The 19,922-nt window shown below is 39.6% G+C and overlaps 1 protein-coding gene across 4 annotated transcripts in view; it reads right to left on the reverse strand.

Moving 5' to 3' along the window:
- The window catches only part of FMR1 (FMRP translational regulator 1), a 54,973-nt gene that overhangs the window by 14,035 nt on the left and 21,016 nt on the right, over positions 1-19,922 (reverse strand). For 3 of the 4 annotated variants that reach the window (XM_030574283.1, XM_030574282.1, XM_030574285.1), the window contains exons 8-13: positions 18,612-18,782; positions 18,440-18,518; positions 14,823-14,932; positions 13,251-13,313; positions 6,419-6,505; positions 4,628-4,823 (exon numbers count right to left, since the gene is read on the reverse strand). In XM_030574283.1, the coding sequence (XP_030430143.1) occupies positions 4,628-4,823; positions 6,419-6,505; positions 13,251-13,313; positions 14,823-14,932; positions 18,440-18,518; positions 18,612-18,782 (706 nt within the window). The remainder of the gene's footprint in view (positions 1-4,627; positions 4,824-6,418; positions 6,506-13,250; positions 13,314-14,822; positions 14,933-18,439; positions 18,519-18,611; positions 18,783-19,922) is intronic. The other variant, XM_030574284.1, reaches the window with a different exon arrangement.

The raw sequence follows: 19,922 nt of genomic DNA on the forward strand, positions 1-19,922 counted from the left end.
GCAGAACATCTGGCATTTCCTGTTCTCGTGGTGAGGGTGGAAGGGGGGGGGGGGACGAAATAAACTGAAGGTGGTACCCAAGTTCCACCATGCGTAGGACCCAACGATCTGAAGTTAGCTAGGACCACGCAGGGAGGAAAAAGGAGAGGCGGTTGGAAAAAGAAGGGAAAGGATCCTGGAAAGGAACTGGTACGCCGTCCTCGGGCGCACCTTCAAAAGTTTGGTTTTGGCCCTGTAGGCGGTTTGGAGGGACCCTGATTCTGGCCCCCATGGGGTCCAGACCACCGTCAACGATTGCCTCGGCCGCGCCCTCTGCCGAAGTCCTGTCTTGGTCTAGGCGGGGGATAAGGGCGGTGAGGCTGGGGATGGCAGGACCTGCGCTGACTCACCAGGGTGTGCATCCCAAGGGAGCGCATGATGACCCTGTAGTCCTTAAGGCTCTGCAGCATGGGGTCAGTCTTTTCAGAGAATAGGCCTTGATGGTGGTTTGTAACTTAGGCGGAAGGCCTGACACCTGAAGCCATGATATCCGCCTCATGGCGACACCTGAAGCCAGGATCCTGGCTGTGGAGTCAGCTGCGTCCAGGGAGGCCTGGAGAGAAGTTCTCACCACCTTCTTCCCTTCCTCCAAAAGGGCAGCAAACTCTGGGCAGGAGTCTTGGGGAACGAACTCCTTGAATTTCTCAACCGCCGTCCAGGTGTCATAATTGTACCGGCTGAGCAGGGCTTGCTGGTTTGCCACCCTGAGTTGGAGGCCCCCAGTAGAGTATACCTGCAGCCCAATAAGTCCATGCGCATAGCTTCCTTTGATTTTGGAGCAGGAGCTTGCTGACCATGGTGTTCCCTTTCATTGACTGATTGCACGATAAGGGAGCAGGGTGCACGTACAGGTACTCATACCCCTTAGAGGGTACCATGTACTTCCGCTCAACTCCCCTGGCCGTGGGCGTAATAGATGCTGGAGATTGCCAGATGATATTGGCGTTTGCTTGTATTGTACGGATAAACGGCAAGGCCACTCTTGTGGGGGTGTCAGTTGACAGGATATCCACCATCCAGGTCCTCTATCTCCGGGACCTCCTCCACCTGAAGATTCATATTCAGGGCCACCCGCCTCAGGAGTCCTAATGTGCCCGCAGGTCAACTGGAGGAGGGCCCGAGGAGGATGCCCCCGCCACTGCTTCATCTGGACAGGAGGAAGAGGAAAGGCCAGGGACAAGAGTGTCCTGTGTTGGCTCCTGTTCTTGAGTAACGTCAGTCTCAGGTGGAATTTGAGACACTGCCGGCTGAATGAGAGCCTCCTGTGTACCTGCGGGAGGGGGTCGGCTGACCGTTGCCTCCGGCACCCGGTGTTCCGATGGTGTGGAGCAGGATGGCACTGGAGGCGCACCTTGGGCTTGATGGTATGCCCAAGGTGTCCAGAATAACCACTGATAGGGTCCCTGTTCCTGGGCTTCCTGGAAAACACAGCCGGGCACATCTGAGTCATGGTCCTGTGCATAGGAAGCACTGTCCGCATGAGATGACAGATGTGTGATGAGATGGCCAAGGAGGTGCTGAAAAACCCTGGGAAGGGGGTCCATCTCTAAACGACCTCTCCCTGTGTGGCACTGGAGAGCGGTACCGGTTGCCATACCAGTACCGGGAACGAGACCGGGACCTGCGACCGGAGTGGTGCTGGGAGGTCAGCTGGGATCTGGAGGCTCGACGTCTGGAGCTGCTGCGAGAGGCGCGGTGTCGGAAATGGTACCGGGAGCTGGATCGATGCCGAGAGTATCGGGCTGGTGAACGGGACACTGAGCGGTGCCGCGAGTGCAACCAGTACCAAGATGGGGAGCGGTGCCGGGACTGCGTGCTGCATCGGGACTGTGATCGGCGACGGGACCGTGATCGGTGCCTCTCGACGGTGTCGACAGAAGGTGGCCTCAGCAGGGCAGGCTTGCCTATTGACTGAATGACCCTCACCGCTGGTGCCGGGGGTTGAGGCAGCGCGCACTCCATCAGCGCGATCAGCTCCCTCGCCATAGAAAAGGTCTCCGGCGTGGAGTGAATTGTGAGCTCAACCATGGCGTGCGCCAGGGAGCTTTCAGGCACCGGACTTGACAGCCCTTGCGGGACTGGAATTGACGGTGTCGAAGCTGTTGGTGCCGCGGCAGGTGTCGGTGCTGGGCGGTCCAGCTTAGGTGGGTGTTCCAACTGCAGTGCAGGTGGCACGGAAGCCGCAGGAGTCTTATGCTTTTTAACCCACGGAGAGAGGAAACGGTGCTGAGCAGATGACGGTCGGTGCCGAGGGGCCTTGGCAGCACTGGCTCGATCCGGTGCCAAAGAGACGCTTCTGCTTGATGTGGACTGTCGAGCACTCGGTGCCGAGGGAAGAAGAGTAAGAGCTGCCTCCATCAGGAGCTGTTTCAGACGAAAGTCCCGCTCCTTCTTCATCCTGGGCTTAAAGGCCTTACAGATCCGGCACTTACCCAAGAGGTGGGATTCCCCGAGGTACTTAAGGCAAGAGTCGTGGGGATCTCCCGTTGGCATCGGCCTGTGGCAGGTCGAGCACAGTTTGAAGCCCGGTGAACCGGGTATGGGGCCCAGTACCAGGTGCGGGGAAGGGGCTAATCCCCAAACCACTCAACTATATACACTAACTATAACAAAGAATGAATAAAACTAACTATAACTATAGAATTTATAACTATACACATGAGAATTAATAAAAGAACTACACGTAGCTAGGATGATGGAGATCAGCTAAGCCGCGCTCCACTGTTCCAACGACGGACACGGGCGGTACGAAGTAACTGAAGGGCCGTTGAGTCGGCAGGGGTATATATCCAGCGCCATAGTGACGCCACTCCAGGGGGTGCCCAACCAATCCACCGAGTGTTGCTAGGGTAAAAATCTTCCGACGAGCGTGCAAGCGGCGCACGCACACCTAATTGGAATCGATATGAGCAAGCACTTGAAGAATCTGTATTACTGGTTAAGCAACTGTAAAGTTCTATTAGAAAAGTGGTTAACACACACACACACACACACACACCCCTATACCTATCTAGATAAAAATGATCTCTGTGACGTTATAGTTCTTTAATGAGAACAAGCCAAACTTCTTCAGAGACTACAACCAGCAGCCACCAGCCTGGAATCTGTCTAATCACACTGAACTTTCTCTTCTGTTACTTTTATAACTGTAGGTACCTATCCATTCAAGCGTCATTGGGAAACTGGGACATCAATCCCTCTTTTTCAATCAACTAATTATGAGGCTGAAGATCTGGAATATCTCCTTTCTCAAGGGCTTTTAAAGAGCATGCTGAACTTCCATATACCAAGTTTGGAATGATTTCACCTCATAATTTCTTATCTTTTTCATTTTCGGTTACTTGTCTAAGTAAACGGCAAAGACCTGTGTTATACTTTTACTTGCATTCTTGGTAGAATCTTCAGCTACCTGGAATAATATTCTGCAGGTTTTTTTCAGATGAATGATCAATATTAAGTAAGAAAAAAGTTTTCCTTGTATGGATGGTTGTAGCTATCATAAGGTCATTTATCATGTTAACTAATCATTTGCACTAGTGTCAATGTTGATTCTTTTATTTATTTACCTCTTTTTATTTCTTCACTTGCAGCTTATAATAGTGAACTTGTGAGCATATCAGTCTAGCATAGTATTAACCAGGGCAAAGTGCTTCAGTAATTGATTTTAAAAGTTAGTTCTGTGCTCCACTGAAGATGTTAGTATAAAAGAAGGCTGCAATGGTCTTATTAAGTTCAAGTCTTTACCTTTCAGTTGTTATGGCATAATTAGCAATTGATCTATGACATTTTCTGGACATGAAACGAACAGATTGCTTCTGAATGAACAAGACATTACAGAACTGCTGGGAGATGTGACATGTGAGCTTTAAGTATCACTGTAGTTCCACTTTGAAGATTACACTTTTCCACTGAACACACACGAGTCCCATTCAGTGCACATTTGATCGTAAACAATCTGAAGAAAACAATTTTCTGCGCTTCTTGAGAAGAACAAATTTGATATCTAATCTGATTAATATTTATACTATGGTAGTGCCTAAAGCCCAAAATGAGAAATGGAGTGTAATTATCCTGGGTGCTGTGCAAACACAAATACAAAGACAGATCCTGCCCTGGAAAGTTTACAATCTAAAGGACACAGACAATTGAGAGGTTAGGGATAAGTAAACCATATATAAGCAAATGAGCATGATGATTAATTACATAGTCTTGTTAGTTACCTCTAAAATCTTAAAAGTTTACATTTTACTTTAGAAGGTTTCTGTTTTCAGTACTTCAGTCTATTTAATTGCTTCTTTTCTATTACTACCCTTCAACGTATTAAGATAGATAACAGATATACAACTTTAGTAATCACTGAACAATAATTACATGTTTTTTCCATGTAGGATATAGAACTGCCGTTTTATAATTAGTACTCTTGATGAATAACAATTTAGTGTAATTTTACAAGCTCCACTACTAAGCCCTGGAAACATCCAGTGCTCAAGCACTATGTTTTAACTAGATTACAATTTCAGAAAATTATGACAACAAGTCATTGTCCAGATGACCAATCTTAAATTGCAGACATACTAGCAGTTACTACCTGAAGCATAGCCTGGACCACGTCTGCTGTGCCCTCTGTTTCTGTAGGGCCGACTACCTCGCCCAAGTCCTGGACCATCATCAGTCATATATCCTTTTTCTTTGTCAGTACGATTTGGTGGTGGTCTAGATGTAGCTCCAATCTGTCGGAGCTGTTCATCAATTTGCAGTCTTTCCAAACGTAGTTGGTCTACCTCCTATATAAAATGAACAATTTGTCAGATAGAACTGCTATTTAATTACTACCCAAGTGTGGAAATGTATTAGAAATGTTTTCTAATTTTTGAAAGTGAACCACAGAGCAACATGCCATGAAAGAGGTGTGTGTTTTTTGTTTATAAACTCACTCCTGAGAAACAGAGATCAGTAACCTTCAAGTCAACGTACTAGAAATACGCTACTGTTGCAAAATTAGTTGTTGCTAGAAAAGTCTGTAAAAGGCTGCTGATTTTTCTTTCTGGCCCTAATTATTTCACATTTAAGTTTAAGAGTCAAACAATCTCTTCAAAGGCGGAGGAAGTGAAGCATGTGCTTCCTCTAGCTCAGTGGTTCTTATTTTTCCTATACCAGGCACCAGAAATATGGGAAAAGCAAGTTAGTCACAACCAGAAACTCAGAACCACTTAGATGATTTAAAGATGATATTATGCATGCTGTTCATCTGCTCCTTGCAAAAGGTCAACAGAGAAAGTGCATTGGGAAAAGTTACCTTGGTCGAGTATCATTATCCCAAGAGTCCAAGAATCAGATAGGATACTTAACTGTTTCCCCAGACTTGTTCCTACCCACTTAAGAATCTTAAGTAAAACTTTACCATCTTTGGAAACATTAATAGTTAAGTCAGATGGCAGCTATGTAAATGTTATGCATTTAAAATTTGCTCCCACACTCTCCTTTTGTGAAGCAACTAGCTGAGAGTTGCAGTCCTGGTGCACGTCTCCTCTGGTCATTGCCAGCCTTGAGTGCTCCTTGTGCTCTGCTGTCAAGTCTAGGCTACTGAGTAGGTATGTCGGCAGAAGTCTCTCCTCCCTCTAATTCCTTTGGTTCTTAAGAGAGTATGCCTTGTGCTGAGGTATTTCTTTTCATGTTCCACCATTCAAAAGGAAATGGTGAAGAGCACCAAAGTGAACAATTCAGTGATGATTCCTGCACAGGTCAAATCAATTTCATCTTTAACTATTAGCTCAGTTGTTTTATCAAACATTTGATTAATTAGCACAACTTTCAAAAAAAAATTGTAATTTTGTCAAGTTTATGTAGAAGATAGTTTCCCAATCCTCACTAATATAGTCTATTTGTTCCAAATATTTTACCCAGCACTCAACCTCAGAAAACGAGGACAACTGCCCTCTCCCTGGGTTGACAGTCTGACACCTTAATAGCATGGTAGGACCTACTGGAGAATACACTCTGCTATATAGATATATACAGATAAAGAATAAACAATTTTTAAATCATCTTTACTAGATTTTTAAATCACCTTTATTAGGAACCCTAAAGGTTCAAGCACTTGGGGGGAAGGATAGCTCAGGGGTTTGAGCATTGGCCTGCTAAACCCAGGGTTGTGAGTTCAATCCTTGAGGGGGCCACTTCGGGATCTGGGGCAAAAATCAGTACTTGGTCCTGCTAGTGAAGGCAGTGGGCTGGACTTGATGACCTTTCAAGGTCCCTTCTAGTTCTAGGAGATTGGTATATCTCCAATTATATAAAATAACCTAAGACTCTTTTTAATTGTTAAATTTCCTTGTCAACTATTACAAAAGTTTTGAAGTAATATAATAATTTCTCTCACCTTTAAATAATTTAGGTGATAATCTAAAAGCACAGTTGCATTAGTGATGCTGTCCTTGGTTCCCACAAATACAAATGGTACCATTCCCTGAAAAGCAATTATATTTTGTAAATCCTTACAAAGATATTTAGACAGAATATCTATTATTACAGTGATCCTAATATGATTAAATATGATTAAATATTAAAGCATGACTACAAAATATATGAAGAACACGTTTCATAATGCGGACACTCAAACTCTAAATTTCATAAACAATTGACCTACCACCTATATTAACAGCAGTAAAAATATAATTACTTACTTGCACCTATAGTAAACCTAACCTTACAATATTCCACTCATCCAAGAATAGTAATTTTATCTTGGAAGGGAAAAGTAAATTCATCTCTCATTTTGACCATTAACAGTCAAGTCACCACAATAAAGGTGGGCAAGTAGCTGGATAAGTAAATTCTAGACTAAGTTACATTTAGGGAGTGTGCATCAAAGCCACATTTTGGATCATACTTTCTAAGCCATGTTAAAAAAATCAATTAGCAAAACTTTTCAGCTATCTTATCTTCCCTCAAACTCAATGTAAACATGTTTTCCATACAGAACCAGCTTCTAGGTGCCAGGTTCTTTTAATCTGCAACCTCAGGAAATAAACCATTTAAGCACTTTAAAACATAAGGCCAATCAATCTATGCATAAAATAGCACTTGTTTCTCCTGGATCCTATAAAATAATTTGTAAAAGGCAAACAAATAAAAAATCTTCATTCAGGTGAAGTTAGGACTGCAGGCACACCACCAGTGGTCTGAATGTTCATTACTTTTCAAAAAACACAAATAGTTTAAACAATCATATGTTAGAAGCTTAGGAAATTCATTTATGAAGCTGAACACAATAATTCCACCATTTGAAAACACTGACATTTACGGGCAAGTTAAAAAACTTAATTCTGTAGTTATAACAACATAAGCCTCCCATCATCCCTTCTGTTTCTTCTATAACAATTTTGTATCATCTATTATTTTTGTAACAAGGATTGTTCTTCAAGATGATTGTCCCTATGGGTATTCCTCTTTAGGTGTCTTGATGCCCTGTGCTTGTATTCGGATATTTGTGTTAACAGTACCCGGCTGGGCTGTGCACACACAGTAGCAGTCTCGTGCCACACCGAGTGGTTACATAAGTGCGCAACCAACCATCCCCATTCCTTCTCTAGCTCAGAGAATCGGCCTGAAACTCCAAAGTAAAGGGGAGGTGGGAGGGTAGCGAACCTTCTCTTTTCTTTGAGGATTTGTTCCTGTGGGTGCTCTACTTTAGGTGACTGTTAGTAGTGCCTCTTAGTGGAGAGGAGGGGCTTCGGAGTCTGTCTATTGAGGTGAATAACATTAAGCCAAAGTGAGCATCTGATGCTGACTGTTGTTCTAAAGCATAGTGTTTAGTGAAAGTATGGACTGATGCCCAAGTAGCTGCTCTGCAAATGTCAGTGATAGGCCACAGATGCTGCCAGCACTCTGGTGGAGTGTGCGCAAACTCCTGGTGGAGGTTGTAGATTCTTGCTTTGGTAGCAAAAATGGATACATCCAGATATTCATTTGGATAGTCTCTGTTTTGAGATGATTTGACGCCATCAAGGCATTTTTGTTATGGAAACAAATAGTCTAGGCGATTTTCTCAATGTCTTTGTTCTTTCAATGTAGAAAACTAAAGCTCTGAGAACACCCTAAGTTCATACCCACGGTCACCTGTATTTTTTCCAAAGTCACATATGGATGGGAGGGAGGCCTCCCTCTCGTCCACATGTGGCTTCGGAAAAAATACAGGCAAGTAAATGGGTTGATTTAAATGAAAGGGGGAGGCAACCATGGGTATGAACTTAGGATGTGGTTGCAGGATTACTTTATCCTTTAAAGAACGTTGTATAAGGTAGGTGTGCCATTAGGGAACCTAATTCTCCCACTCGTCTTGCATACGTGATGGCAATGCAGAAGGCTACCTTCATGGATAAGTTCACCAAGTAGCAAGTTGCAAGGGGTTAAACCAGTTTCCCGTGAGTCCTGCGGCAGAACAAGGTTGAGGTCCCACATGGGTGGTAAGGGTTTCTTAGTGTAGGATAATTTTTTCAATGTCTTTAAGGAAGCGTTTGTTGGGTGCCCAAATAATGACCCAGTCCACCTTGTTGTGGAAGCAGGTAATAGCAGTCAAGTGTACTATGATGGAGCTTGTGGATATCCCCAATTTTTTAAGTCCTAATAAATAGAGGATCCTCAGTAGGGGGGGATGACTGTGTAATATCTGTTTGTCTTGGCACCAGGTGCAGAATTGTTTTCCACTTATGGATTAGGTCCTTTCTTGTGCTTAGTCTGACTGTTCAGTAATATATCTTTTACTTCCTCAGAACAGGCCTCATCGACTAGGAATGTAAATATCTTTAAAAAGCTGACCGTTTAAACAATTAGAGTTAGAAAGTAATGTGAATAAAAACCTCTCCTCTTGTGTTGTAATGGTACGGGTTCCATGGCACCTAATAGTACAAGGTGGTTTATTTCCTGTTCTCATGAGAGGGGTCCCTGACGAGGGAAAGGGAAGGAGAGTGGAAGAGTGGGAGAGAAATAAAGGACTGGAGCAGCCCTTCTGGATAATCTCTAAAACCCATTTGTCTGTTGCGATGGTGACAGACAGTCTCCGGACGGGAGGGACAGTTTCTGGTTCCAGAGTTAGAGTGTGGAAGTCTCGTGCCCTCGACCACAGCTTCAAAGTGACTATTTAGATATGGATTTTTGAAACGATGAAGGCTGATCTTGGCTCTGTATATTTGGCCAGCAGGGCAGCACAGTTGGCTATGTAGAACGGAAGTGTAGCTGAGGAATAGGCTTTCTTCCTGAAAAAGTCTAGCCTTTTCCAATCCTTATCACATGGGGTTATTTGGGACTGGTGTTTCCCCCTTTGATTGACTGCCTCCAACACTAAGGAGTTTGGTGTGGGATACTGAATGAAAATTCCTTTTGCTGGCACATAATATTTTTTTTTCAGATCTCATACATGAGGGTGGTGCAGTAGCTGGAGTCTGCCAAAGGATTTTTGCATGCTTCATAATAGCATCATTTATAAGCAAGGCTATCTTTGTTGATGGGTTGGGCTTCTGGTAGCTATGCCAACAAAAGATCTAGGGATTCAGCAACCTTTCTGAAGAGGTCCTAAAAGGATTTGTAATCATCCCCCATAGTAGAGGGTCGTGGTATTATGGTTTTGTCTGGTGACAAAGGTGAGAAGTGAGTAGGAAGTGAAGTGTTAGGTTCAGCTGTGTCCTCAGTGTCTTCCTCTTGTGTTTCCACGGGTGCTGGGACAGTTGGTGAAGGGGACCAGGCTGTTCTGGACCGAGGCAAGCTAGGGGGCCTGTGGTTTGGGGCCCTATACACTGCCCATGGATTCCAGTATGACAAGTTAGGTGGGAATGGTATGGGGGGAGGTGCCCTTGAGTGACCATATCATTCTTGTTTATCTGCAGCTGATTGGTGATGAGATGGACATGGCTTTGGCGAGGAGTGTGTATTGCTGCATCATCCTCTTCTTCTGCATCACTGGAGATAGAAGGGGCTGATCTGCAGGGAGTAGTCAGCTGGCTTGGTAACAATCTGGATGGGGTACCCTCGGTGCTGAGTAGATGAGACTCAGGTGTTGAGGTCACCATCAGGTCCACATGCCTCATGAATTGCTGCAGTACAGTACGGCTCAGTGCCGGAAACGGCATAGTGGACGGCCTAGGAGAATGAGCTGAAGCTACTGGTGCCGAGGATAGGTACAGCATAGGTACAGCAGGTGGCGGCCACTGTACTGCTCGGTGCCAAGATCTTCTTGGCTCCGGGGTGCCACGTTGGAAGGTTCACTTCAGTACTTGAACCTCCATTAGGGTCTTTAGCTCACTGGGCACTCTTGTGCGGGAAGTTCCTGGTGCCTCGTGGTCTGACACTCTCGGTGCCATCGGTGCCGGGGCAGAGCCTTCAGTAGGAAAGTGCTTTCTTTTGGGCAACTCTCAGTGCGAGGATATCTGCGACTGCTAGGAGTAGGCTCCTTGGCAGTTGTTGTTGGAGCACAGCCTGTCAGAGACGACTGTTGGCCAGGGGGTGATCTGGACTCAGGGTCGGAGGCTGGCCTGAGGGATTTCTCCATCATCAGTAGCTTCAGTCAGAGATTCCAGGCTTTTCTTGTCTTGGTTGTCAGCTTTCTGCAATGTGAGCACTTTTGAGCAATGTGTGTCTCGCTGAGGCAGAGCACACTGAGTATGACCGTCAGAGACCAGTATGGAAAGTCTGCAAGTCAAGCAGCGTTTAAAACTAGGTGAGCCTGGCCTGCCTCAGTCAGTCTCTTAGAGGAAAAAATGGGGTAAATCCTTTTTGAGGCTAAGGCTGTATGCCTGCTGGAGAGACCGGGGAAACAGAAGGGGAAAATTCCCACCCCCCAAATGAAATTAGAGTAGGACAAGGGGATAGGGAAGCTAACTACAACTAAATTAACATTACCACTATGAATTATCTATTATATATTTTTTCTGAAGTAGGAGAGGGTGCTGCTGATTAAAATAAAATGATTCTAATTTTGGTGGTCACTGTTAAATTGAAGTTATGATTAGATAAAGTAACTGGAGACTACGATTTTCTCATCACATCACCGGGGCAGAGTCAAGACTAAGTACATTATCTGTGAATTCTCTTTTCATATGTTGAGGTTTCTTGTAAATTTCGTTTTAGCTACGGATGCATGAGTGTACACATTTTATGCAGGAGATAGACAGCAGACGTGAGAATCCCTCTTCTCACTCCCAGGCTCTCTGCAAAATGCAGGAAGGGAAACATTCTGGCTTCTTCTGCTTTCCAACCTTGTATTTGGAGGCATTGAGGAAATAATTCATAGGCTTCTGATAAACCATAGCAAGGCTAATAAAAATGTTAACTTACATAAAATATAGTGACAAGTAATCTTTGGTGCTGTGTGCTAGAACTTAGCTGAGATATTTTCTTCTATGGGCCATGGACCCTCAGCTATAAAAAAAATAAAATCTTTTCTTTGGAATAGAATTAATAATCTGATTCTGTCCTTAGTAATACACAGATGAGGGATTGCCAGTCTGGAGCACATAACCCAGTAAGTACTCCCAATTTGTGCCAGCACCAGTGGGCCTATTGTGAAAAAACTGCAGAATTAAGTTCAATATCTTACACATATTTAAAGGACAGACAACCCACACAGAGGTTGCTACTGTAACTGAGTCATTCTCTTCTATGGCAGACAAGAAAGGTCTCTAGTTGTATTGTTGAAGTTGTTAGACACATACCGCTATAATAAAGGGTTACCTTTTTGCAGGAGTGTCATCTCTCCCAGAAATCCAAATAAAAACTTGAAGAGACTCCATCACAAAAACTTTAGCTGATTGAAGTTATGAAGACAGGCCTCAAGACCAATGGCTTGTAATGTAAATTCTAGCATAGGTATAATCAGTGCAGAATCCCAGAGCATTCACAAGGAATTTAAACAGTGGCAACTACTCACTTGTGAAGGAGAACCCTAAAAGATTACTCAGGACATAAAAGCAAGCTATGAGGCTTGTTTAATATCCCTCATAGTACTGAAAATGAGTAATTTCCAAAGAATTTAAGGGTGGTTTGAGTTCAAATACTTCTGATTTAGGGAGATGGGTTTCCAGGGGAGTCACCTGGATAGGTAGATAGATAATACGTGAAACAAAGCTTAGCAATTAGAAAGCCTTAAAAACCAAAGCTAATGCCTGCATGCTGTGTGTGTGTTATCACTGACAGGTTGGAAGGAGAGGCAAATTCATACATACTCTGTCATTGGTTTTATCAGTTTGGTAATTACTTTTAACTTACATGCCCATCACATCAGATGGGTAAATTTATTTAAATCCAAATAATTAAGAACAAAACTAAGAAGTTTAATTTGTTATCCTATCACTCCTATGCTCTGATCTAATACCATCCTCAGAAATCCTCAAACCACAAAAATGGATGATTCAGCTTGACTTTCAGTTTCTAGAATATTTTCAAGTCTGATTATATTTAACTCAAATTGAGAAAGGGTAATTAATTTATACTGCACTGCCATTCTGGTTGCCCAGTAGTTGATACTACATAGTAAAATATAATAATTGACTTAAAATTGCATTAAAGATAATAAAAACTGCCAGTTGTGGGTTTCAGCAGTGCATCTCTCCACCTATACTGGCCTGTAACTTTTATTAAGTAGAAGAACTGGAATCCTTTAAAACTTCTGTTTCAACTGTGACATATGAAACTGTCACAACAGGAAGATAACTATTTACTCACACAGGGTACCAGATCAATTGTAGTCTCTTAAATTGACTTCGGTTAATTAAAAAAAAATTCGAACCTTGCTTCTGTATTCTAGGAAGAAACTCCAAACCCTATCTTAGACATCACTGAAGGATTCTGCAGCGGGCAGACAAATTTACATTATTTTGTCCCGGTATTTTAGGGAAGACTACAAACTGCATGTAATCATATACCATGTATGTACTACTATAAGACACCTACAATATCATTACTTCAAAACAAGACCTGTGGCTCTTGTTTATATAATCATAGGAGTTATGAAATGTCATGTAATTTGTGAACATCATTTTGGAATCACTGTAAGAATGGGAACCCAAAATTGCTTTTAAAAAGTTTTAAAAATGAACGGAAATGCTACCTTACAAAATATAAATAAAAGCTATGGTATCCAAAATCTAATCAAGTATGCATTAGGCTACATTACAAACACAGTTTAAAAACGAGAGCGTAGAAGATTAAATGATTCTTACCTGCCAAGATTTGATCTCAGGTTTCTGAGTTTCCCCTGTTACAGTTGATGACACAACTAACACCTAAAGCAGTGCAAGGAATGCAAGTGTTAGTGATGTCATTATCTATAAACAGGAGATAAACAGAACTCTGAACTCAGGACTTGGCAGGTAAAAGCTTTTCAATTCACCTTTAACAGCCGTCCTTTGGATTTGAAAGTCATATGCAAATAAGCTTTTACAAGCTAAAAATGTATTAAATGTACTAAATGTGGTCATAGCTACTCTTTTGCTTGAATTTTGCAGCTCCAATGGGACTTTATTTTTATATTGTATGCACCACCCACCCAGTAATGCCATTAAAGTCAAGGATGGAATTTTAGCTTGGAATAAAATATTGACCATTTTTACTCATCCGAACAGTCCCAAACTTCACACTGTAAGAAGATTTTGTTACCAGAAGTAAAATGTGAAATATATAAAATTTAAAATTACAAGTGGATCTTTTAATTCTAAACGCTGGAGGAGACTATCTTGGGTTGCAGTCAGATGAAAAACTGATATTGCATTTAAATATTTTCATTCCATTAAATAATTGTTCAAGCACTATTAAAAGTAGGTTACAAATGGGGCCACTGCTTCTTCCGTAACAATTTTACTGTGCTAGTGTCAGAACTGGCTCAACTTTTCAGCAAGAATGTTCAAATTAAAAAAAAAAAAAAAAAAAAAAAAAAAAAGATACATTTCACATCTTATTCTTAGTAGTAGTAAAGGTTCCTTACTCAGTAAATTTTTAGATGTTAGGTAAATAAATGCATAGTTAATTTAAAAAAAAACAAAACCCTCCTCTACTTTTGAAATTTGGGATGAAATCTTCGTATTTTTTAAATACGGGTATTTTCGTGGTATGAATTTCCTTTGCTTGCCACCCCCCCTCTTCCCCAAAAGTCCAATTTGCAAGTTATGCGGTTTAAGGCTTCATTGAGACCCTGTATCAGGTCAAAAGTATGTTTTAAATGTAAACAGAGTTTTATGCATTCTTCTTATAGCAGATCTGGCATATACCACTATACCAACGGTCCAAACATTTTTTAAAAATACAGATTAATACATATCCTAGCTATTGTGAGCTCATAATCTAATACCTGCAGCAAGGGATTTATAATGAAAGTGACTTAACTAATGCATCAAAAATATTAATATAAAAATGAGAATTGTGAAGAAGTTCAAGATAACAAATTTAAAGCAAATTACTGAGTGTGAAAATAAGTTTTTATGTATATTTCTGGGATATTGTTACACTGTGAAACCAGTATTAAATGCTTCTAGCAGAAATAAAAAATGTTTTAAAAAGATGAATTTATACATCACCAACTTAAAAGACTGGACAAAGGGCTACCAATAGTGATACATCATAAAAACTTGTGCCAATATGTGAAAGTTTCCCTTTCACTCCAGTGAGGAAAAATAAGCCCCATCAGAAGAAGGAAAAAAACATTAATTGTACTCTCTTACCATCAAGAACTTATTTACGGCTGGATAGAGTAACATATCACCAATTACACAGACAGAACACATTTACTATTAACATACCTCTTCTTGTGGAATATTTTTATCGTTTTCAGCTTCAATTCTCACTCTCACAACACCCGATTTGTCCACTATCTCCTGAATCAGTTTTCCATTTTTTCCTATTACTTTTCCTACAGAAAAGAATAAACAAACATTCTACCCTTAGGCTTCTTCCCCAAAATCTGAAATTACTATTATAACGGTAGTTTAGTAGTAGAATTCAATAACAATACAAAGGATTTGACAACACTGACCTACATTGTTATTAACCAAGATTAGTCAATGAGTCATGAACTAAAAATGTCTATGTAACCTAAGAAGGTATACATTTTGGTAACCACTCAAAAGCAGCCATATCATCCTACAGTAATAGTATTTAAGTAAGCAAGTTTAAAATATTTAGATAGGAGTCTCTGACAAACAGAAAACTAGGAAAACTAAGAGAACAAAGGAATTTCAATCACAAAAAAACAATCTGTAATATGAATATTTAGTCTTAATGCTACATATCTTAGTCAAAATGAAAGTTCACGCTGCTTTACATTCTCATTCTTCTTGCTTTTGTAGACTATTTAAAATTGCATACAAATATATTCTGAGGCTGAATATAAATTTTCTCCTTTTACAGTACTACAAGTTTACCAATGACAAAAGTGGTTAAACAAGCAAAGAGCAAAGCAAATGTGATTTGCTAGGTCTTCAAAATTTCAGTCAGTATTACATTACATTTTTTGATATCAGAGAGTAAGTTCAGAGGCAAAACTGATGAAATCCTCAGAAGCAAGTTTTGTTTTGATATATATGTTTGGCAAGATATTTCTGTTATCAGAAAGTATTTTTTTTTAAAGACAGTTGGAAAGAATTATTCAGAATTAATCTTACACAAAAGCTTTATAACCAAAAATGTGTATCTCAAATATATTGGAGGAACAGAAATTTATCCAAGGAAATACAAGTTTTAACTGGAGAATACTTAAAGCTAATTAAAAAACAAACAATGGAAAAAAATCACTTAATGCTGCTCTTATAACTAAAAGAAGAAACTAGCTACCCAAAGGCAGGCTAGTGATGCGGTTTTATAAAAGTAATTAACAAGTTATCTACTGTTAGCCAGAATATTTAAAAATTTAATTAAAAAAAGATTATTGCAAATAAGATAGCGTGTGTAACAAACAAAGAAGATGAGCACCTTTATCATAAAACAGCTGAAGAATTTAAATCTATTTGTTAAGTACATTCAATACGTGAGTTTTAAAAATAAGGGAAAAAAATATTCAATCAAAGACAACTATTTATTTGTACAGCTGGTCTGATTTTATCCAGCAAGAACAAATTGATTAAAACCCACTTTTAATCACACAGGACATGGTTCATACCTGACAACATAATGGAAGTTTTGCTAATATTTTCTTAAATTCCTAGATATTAACAAGGACTAGGTATTTACATTACATTCAAGTTATACATAAATTTTTATTTTAATTTGGCCCAAGTATTACTTATAAGTAATGATAATTTTAGGCCAATTTTCATATTTTCCATTTTAATTTGAAAATATTCAGAGAAAGCTTGACACAAGTATAGCCAATTTGTTCTTCTTGATCTCGATGATTGCTCTAGGCCCATTACCCGCAAGGTTGAATCAGAAGTTTCTTTTGAATATTTTAATAATTTATTTCATCTGTTGTAAATGTTAGCAGGTTACCAGTAAACACAATAGATGCATATGAAGAGAGTTACATAAAAATCTTATTGGACATTTACAAATTTCCAAACACTATAAGAAACTAAGTAATTCAAAATGCAACTGCTTATTTCAACAATTAATAAAATGCTAATCATCTCCCCCTTCTCTAAAAATTCAACGATGTATATTATTAATCAGTATGAAATATAGAATCGCACGCTCAGATGGAATCTATGCTTCAGTCTTTGGAACTCACGTAGTCCTTAAGCAGGTAGTGTGTTTTCATGTGGACTTAAACTTGTAAGAAATAACAGTTACTATAAAAACTCAAGTATCAGAGGGGTAGCCATGTTAGTATGGATCTATAAAAGCAGCAAAAAGTCCTGTGGCACCTTATAGACTAACAGATGTATTGGAGCATGAGTTTCCGTGGGTGAATACCCACTTCATCGAATGCATGCCAACTCAGTTTAAAATTGAATTTATAGTCTAAAAAAAGTTACAAAAATATTACAACATATAATTATATTTTACAAATAATTTGAGTGCTGACAGTAGTTTTAACCTAGACAGAAAATTTAGTTTTCTGTCAAGCTATGGGTAAACCAAGTGTGTACTTTGAAAGAGAGAGAAAAAAAAAAAAGGAGTGCTAGTGTTCCATCAAACATCACTTATTTTGGATATATATTAATAAGTACATTAACATGATGAATATTCTCTCTGTGGGATCTAGGTCAAGAAACAAGACTTTAAGTAAAAAAAGATTACTCAAATATAAAATGTAGTTTATTTTAAAAAATATTTTTATTTTTAAAGTCCTGAACACATGGAGCAGGAATCAATTAAAAATCCAAATTAAATTTAAGTCAGTCTACCCCTTCTGCTTATCATCAGTGAGAACTACAGTTGCGAGAAATTCACAGTAATATTACATCAATTAAATAGATGAGTAACATCCTGGTACTTGTCTAAAAGCTCACAAAATTCAGACCATGCCACTTCTTGCATGTTGAGCAGATTTTGGAAGCAATACAGAAGATATCTGCCTTTACAAAGATTAGTGCACATATGTATCTCCAAAAACATATACACTTGTTATTCGCTATTTAAACTCATTTCAGCTAGCAAGCAAATCTAGATTTTGTTCTGTTGGGTTACAGCCATGGATATTGCTATTTCTTAACTGGGGATTGATACATGTTTTAGAGTCTTGACACTTTTTATTGGAAAACTGCTATTAGATGGTACCTGGATATTTTCTTAGTCCCACTGTTGCCCCTATACAAAAGCTTCACAGGTAAAGGGCAATAGAAAAGATAGGTATAGCAGGAAATTTTGTGAAAAAGCCAATTAGCTTGTTGTATAGCAGAAACCACATTTCTCAACACAGTTCAGAAAATTCATGTATATCCTTGACAATATTGAAACCAGCCTACTTTTTTCACCTGTTTTCTGGTTGGCAAGTTCCTTTTTTGTTCAGAATACCAAAACAAGTGACAAGGAATATTAAAGTAACTGAATGAGTAATTGAAAACGAAGACTGTCTGCTAAACATAAATCTACAAAAAGGTCTGTTTTCGCTATACAATGGATTTTCACAATTGAAATCAAAAAGTGACTGTGGGAGAGTCATATTCCCTTGTGACCCATTTGATTGTTTTAGCCAGGGTTTCTTAACTTAATTTCTAGTAAATTTACATACATTGAGGGCAAGTGAATCAGGCTTCAGTTTCTCAGCAAAGCCAATACATTTTAATAAAACTTTCCACAAGATTCTGTAGGGAGCTGAAAACTTCTCTGCAATAAGAGTAACCAAAACCCAATCACAAAACAAAAGAGTAAGCATCTCCAAAATGTTAGACTGCCCTCTTTGTATTGTTTCTAAAAGTTAAAACAAGTCTCAACTAATGTTTTTCTACCATTTCAGAGCTAAACTCCAAAACTGACATACCTACTAAGTTTCTTGGGACTTGTATGACATCTTCAGCAAATTCAAGGTAGCTTCTTGCCTTTTTCACTGCATCTTGATCCTAAGAAATAGAAAAAAAAAACATAAAAGGGGTTCAGTGTTTTCCAAGAGCATGTTAGTTTTATTAAATTTTATTATTTGTCTGGAAGTTTACCTCTCCATAAATATGGAATGTGCAGGTGTCTTCATCAAGATCAATAGCAGTCACGCCAGGTACTTTTCTGGCTTGTTGAATATTAGCACCATGAGTACCAATGGCCAGACCCATTAGGTCTTCACGTACCACAAACTGTTCATGAAATCGTGATGCAAGCTGCCTTGAGCTCTAAAGAAAGAATGCATTCCTAGTTAACTTTGATTTTCTAAAAACTATAGCAATTTACACTGACTTAATTAACTAGATACATATATAGGCTACCTCCCTATTTTCCACATCAGTTAATTTCTAAAGTTCATGGAGAAACTGCCAATTAAAAAAAACAGAAACTGACAGAAGCCTTCACCAAATTTTGAGCTAAGAAGAGTAAGCACAGTAATCCCAAAGGTAAGGAGGAGAAGAAAAATTACAGTTAAGTCTTCTTTTCTCCAAAAATAGACATCTCTGCATGTATAATAATCCTAAAATAAATCTAGATACTAGTATTATTAGAAATATATATATTTGAAGTTGCCTCAGAAATGGTTTGCATCTATCAAATGTGTCACTCAGTGGTAGAAAGTGGAATCTTTTTGCTTAATGTGACATTTTTAAGTTGCACTTTCAGGACAAAGATTGCTGTACAGTACTTGTATGAGGTGAATTGAAAAATACTATTTCTTCTGTTTATCATTTTTACAGTGCAAATATTTGTAATCATTCAATTACAACACAGAATACAAGATAAATATGAAAGTGTATAAAATCATCCAAAATATTTAATCAATTTCAATTGGTAGTCTCTTGTTTAACAGTACAAAATCGCAATTAATTATTTTTAGTTAATCGCATGAGTTAACTGCGATTAAATCGACAGCCCTAGTAATCACCCATAGCACTTCCACAGATAAAGGAAGCCCAAACTCAGAGTAAAGAGCTGAGTGGTGCAATAGAGAATGTGAATAGCTTTATTCTGACAATCATGTACCATTAACAAGACAAAATGTGCACCCTGTCTCAGCAGGGCAGTAATAATGATTCTGTAGGCCAAATTGGGTCTTCAATTACACCTGTGCAGCGCAAGTGTCTTCAGATTAACTACTGTTACATCTCTGCATGTCCCATTAGTTTTAAATGCAGCTAGACAGGCGTAACTATTGGCATAAAACGGTCTGCAGAAGTATTTTTTTTTTTTATTTTTTACTGGAGATTTTGCACAAAGTAAAAAACAGCTTTCAGATGTGAAGGCAAGTTTGCAAGACTGGGACTCAGGAAAACACAATTCCTACTGATAGTAAATTGGCTTTTTGATCTCTTGTGGTTCACTGA

The sequence above is a fragment of the Gopherus evgoodei genome, chromosome 9 (assembly GCF_007399415.2).
Source record: "Gopherus evgoodei ecotype Sinaloan lineage chromosome 9, rGopEvg1_v1.p, whole genome shotgun sequence".
Taxonomy (NCBI): domain Eukaryota; kingdom Metazoa; phylum Chordata; order Testudines; family Testudinidae; genus Gopherus; species Gopherus evgoodei.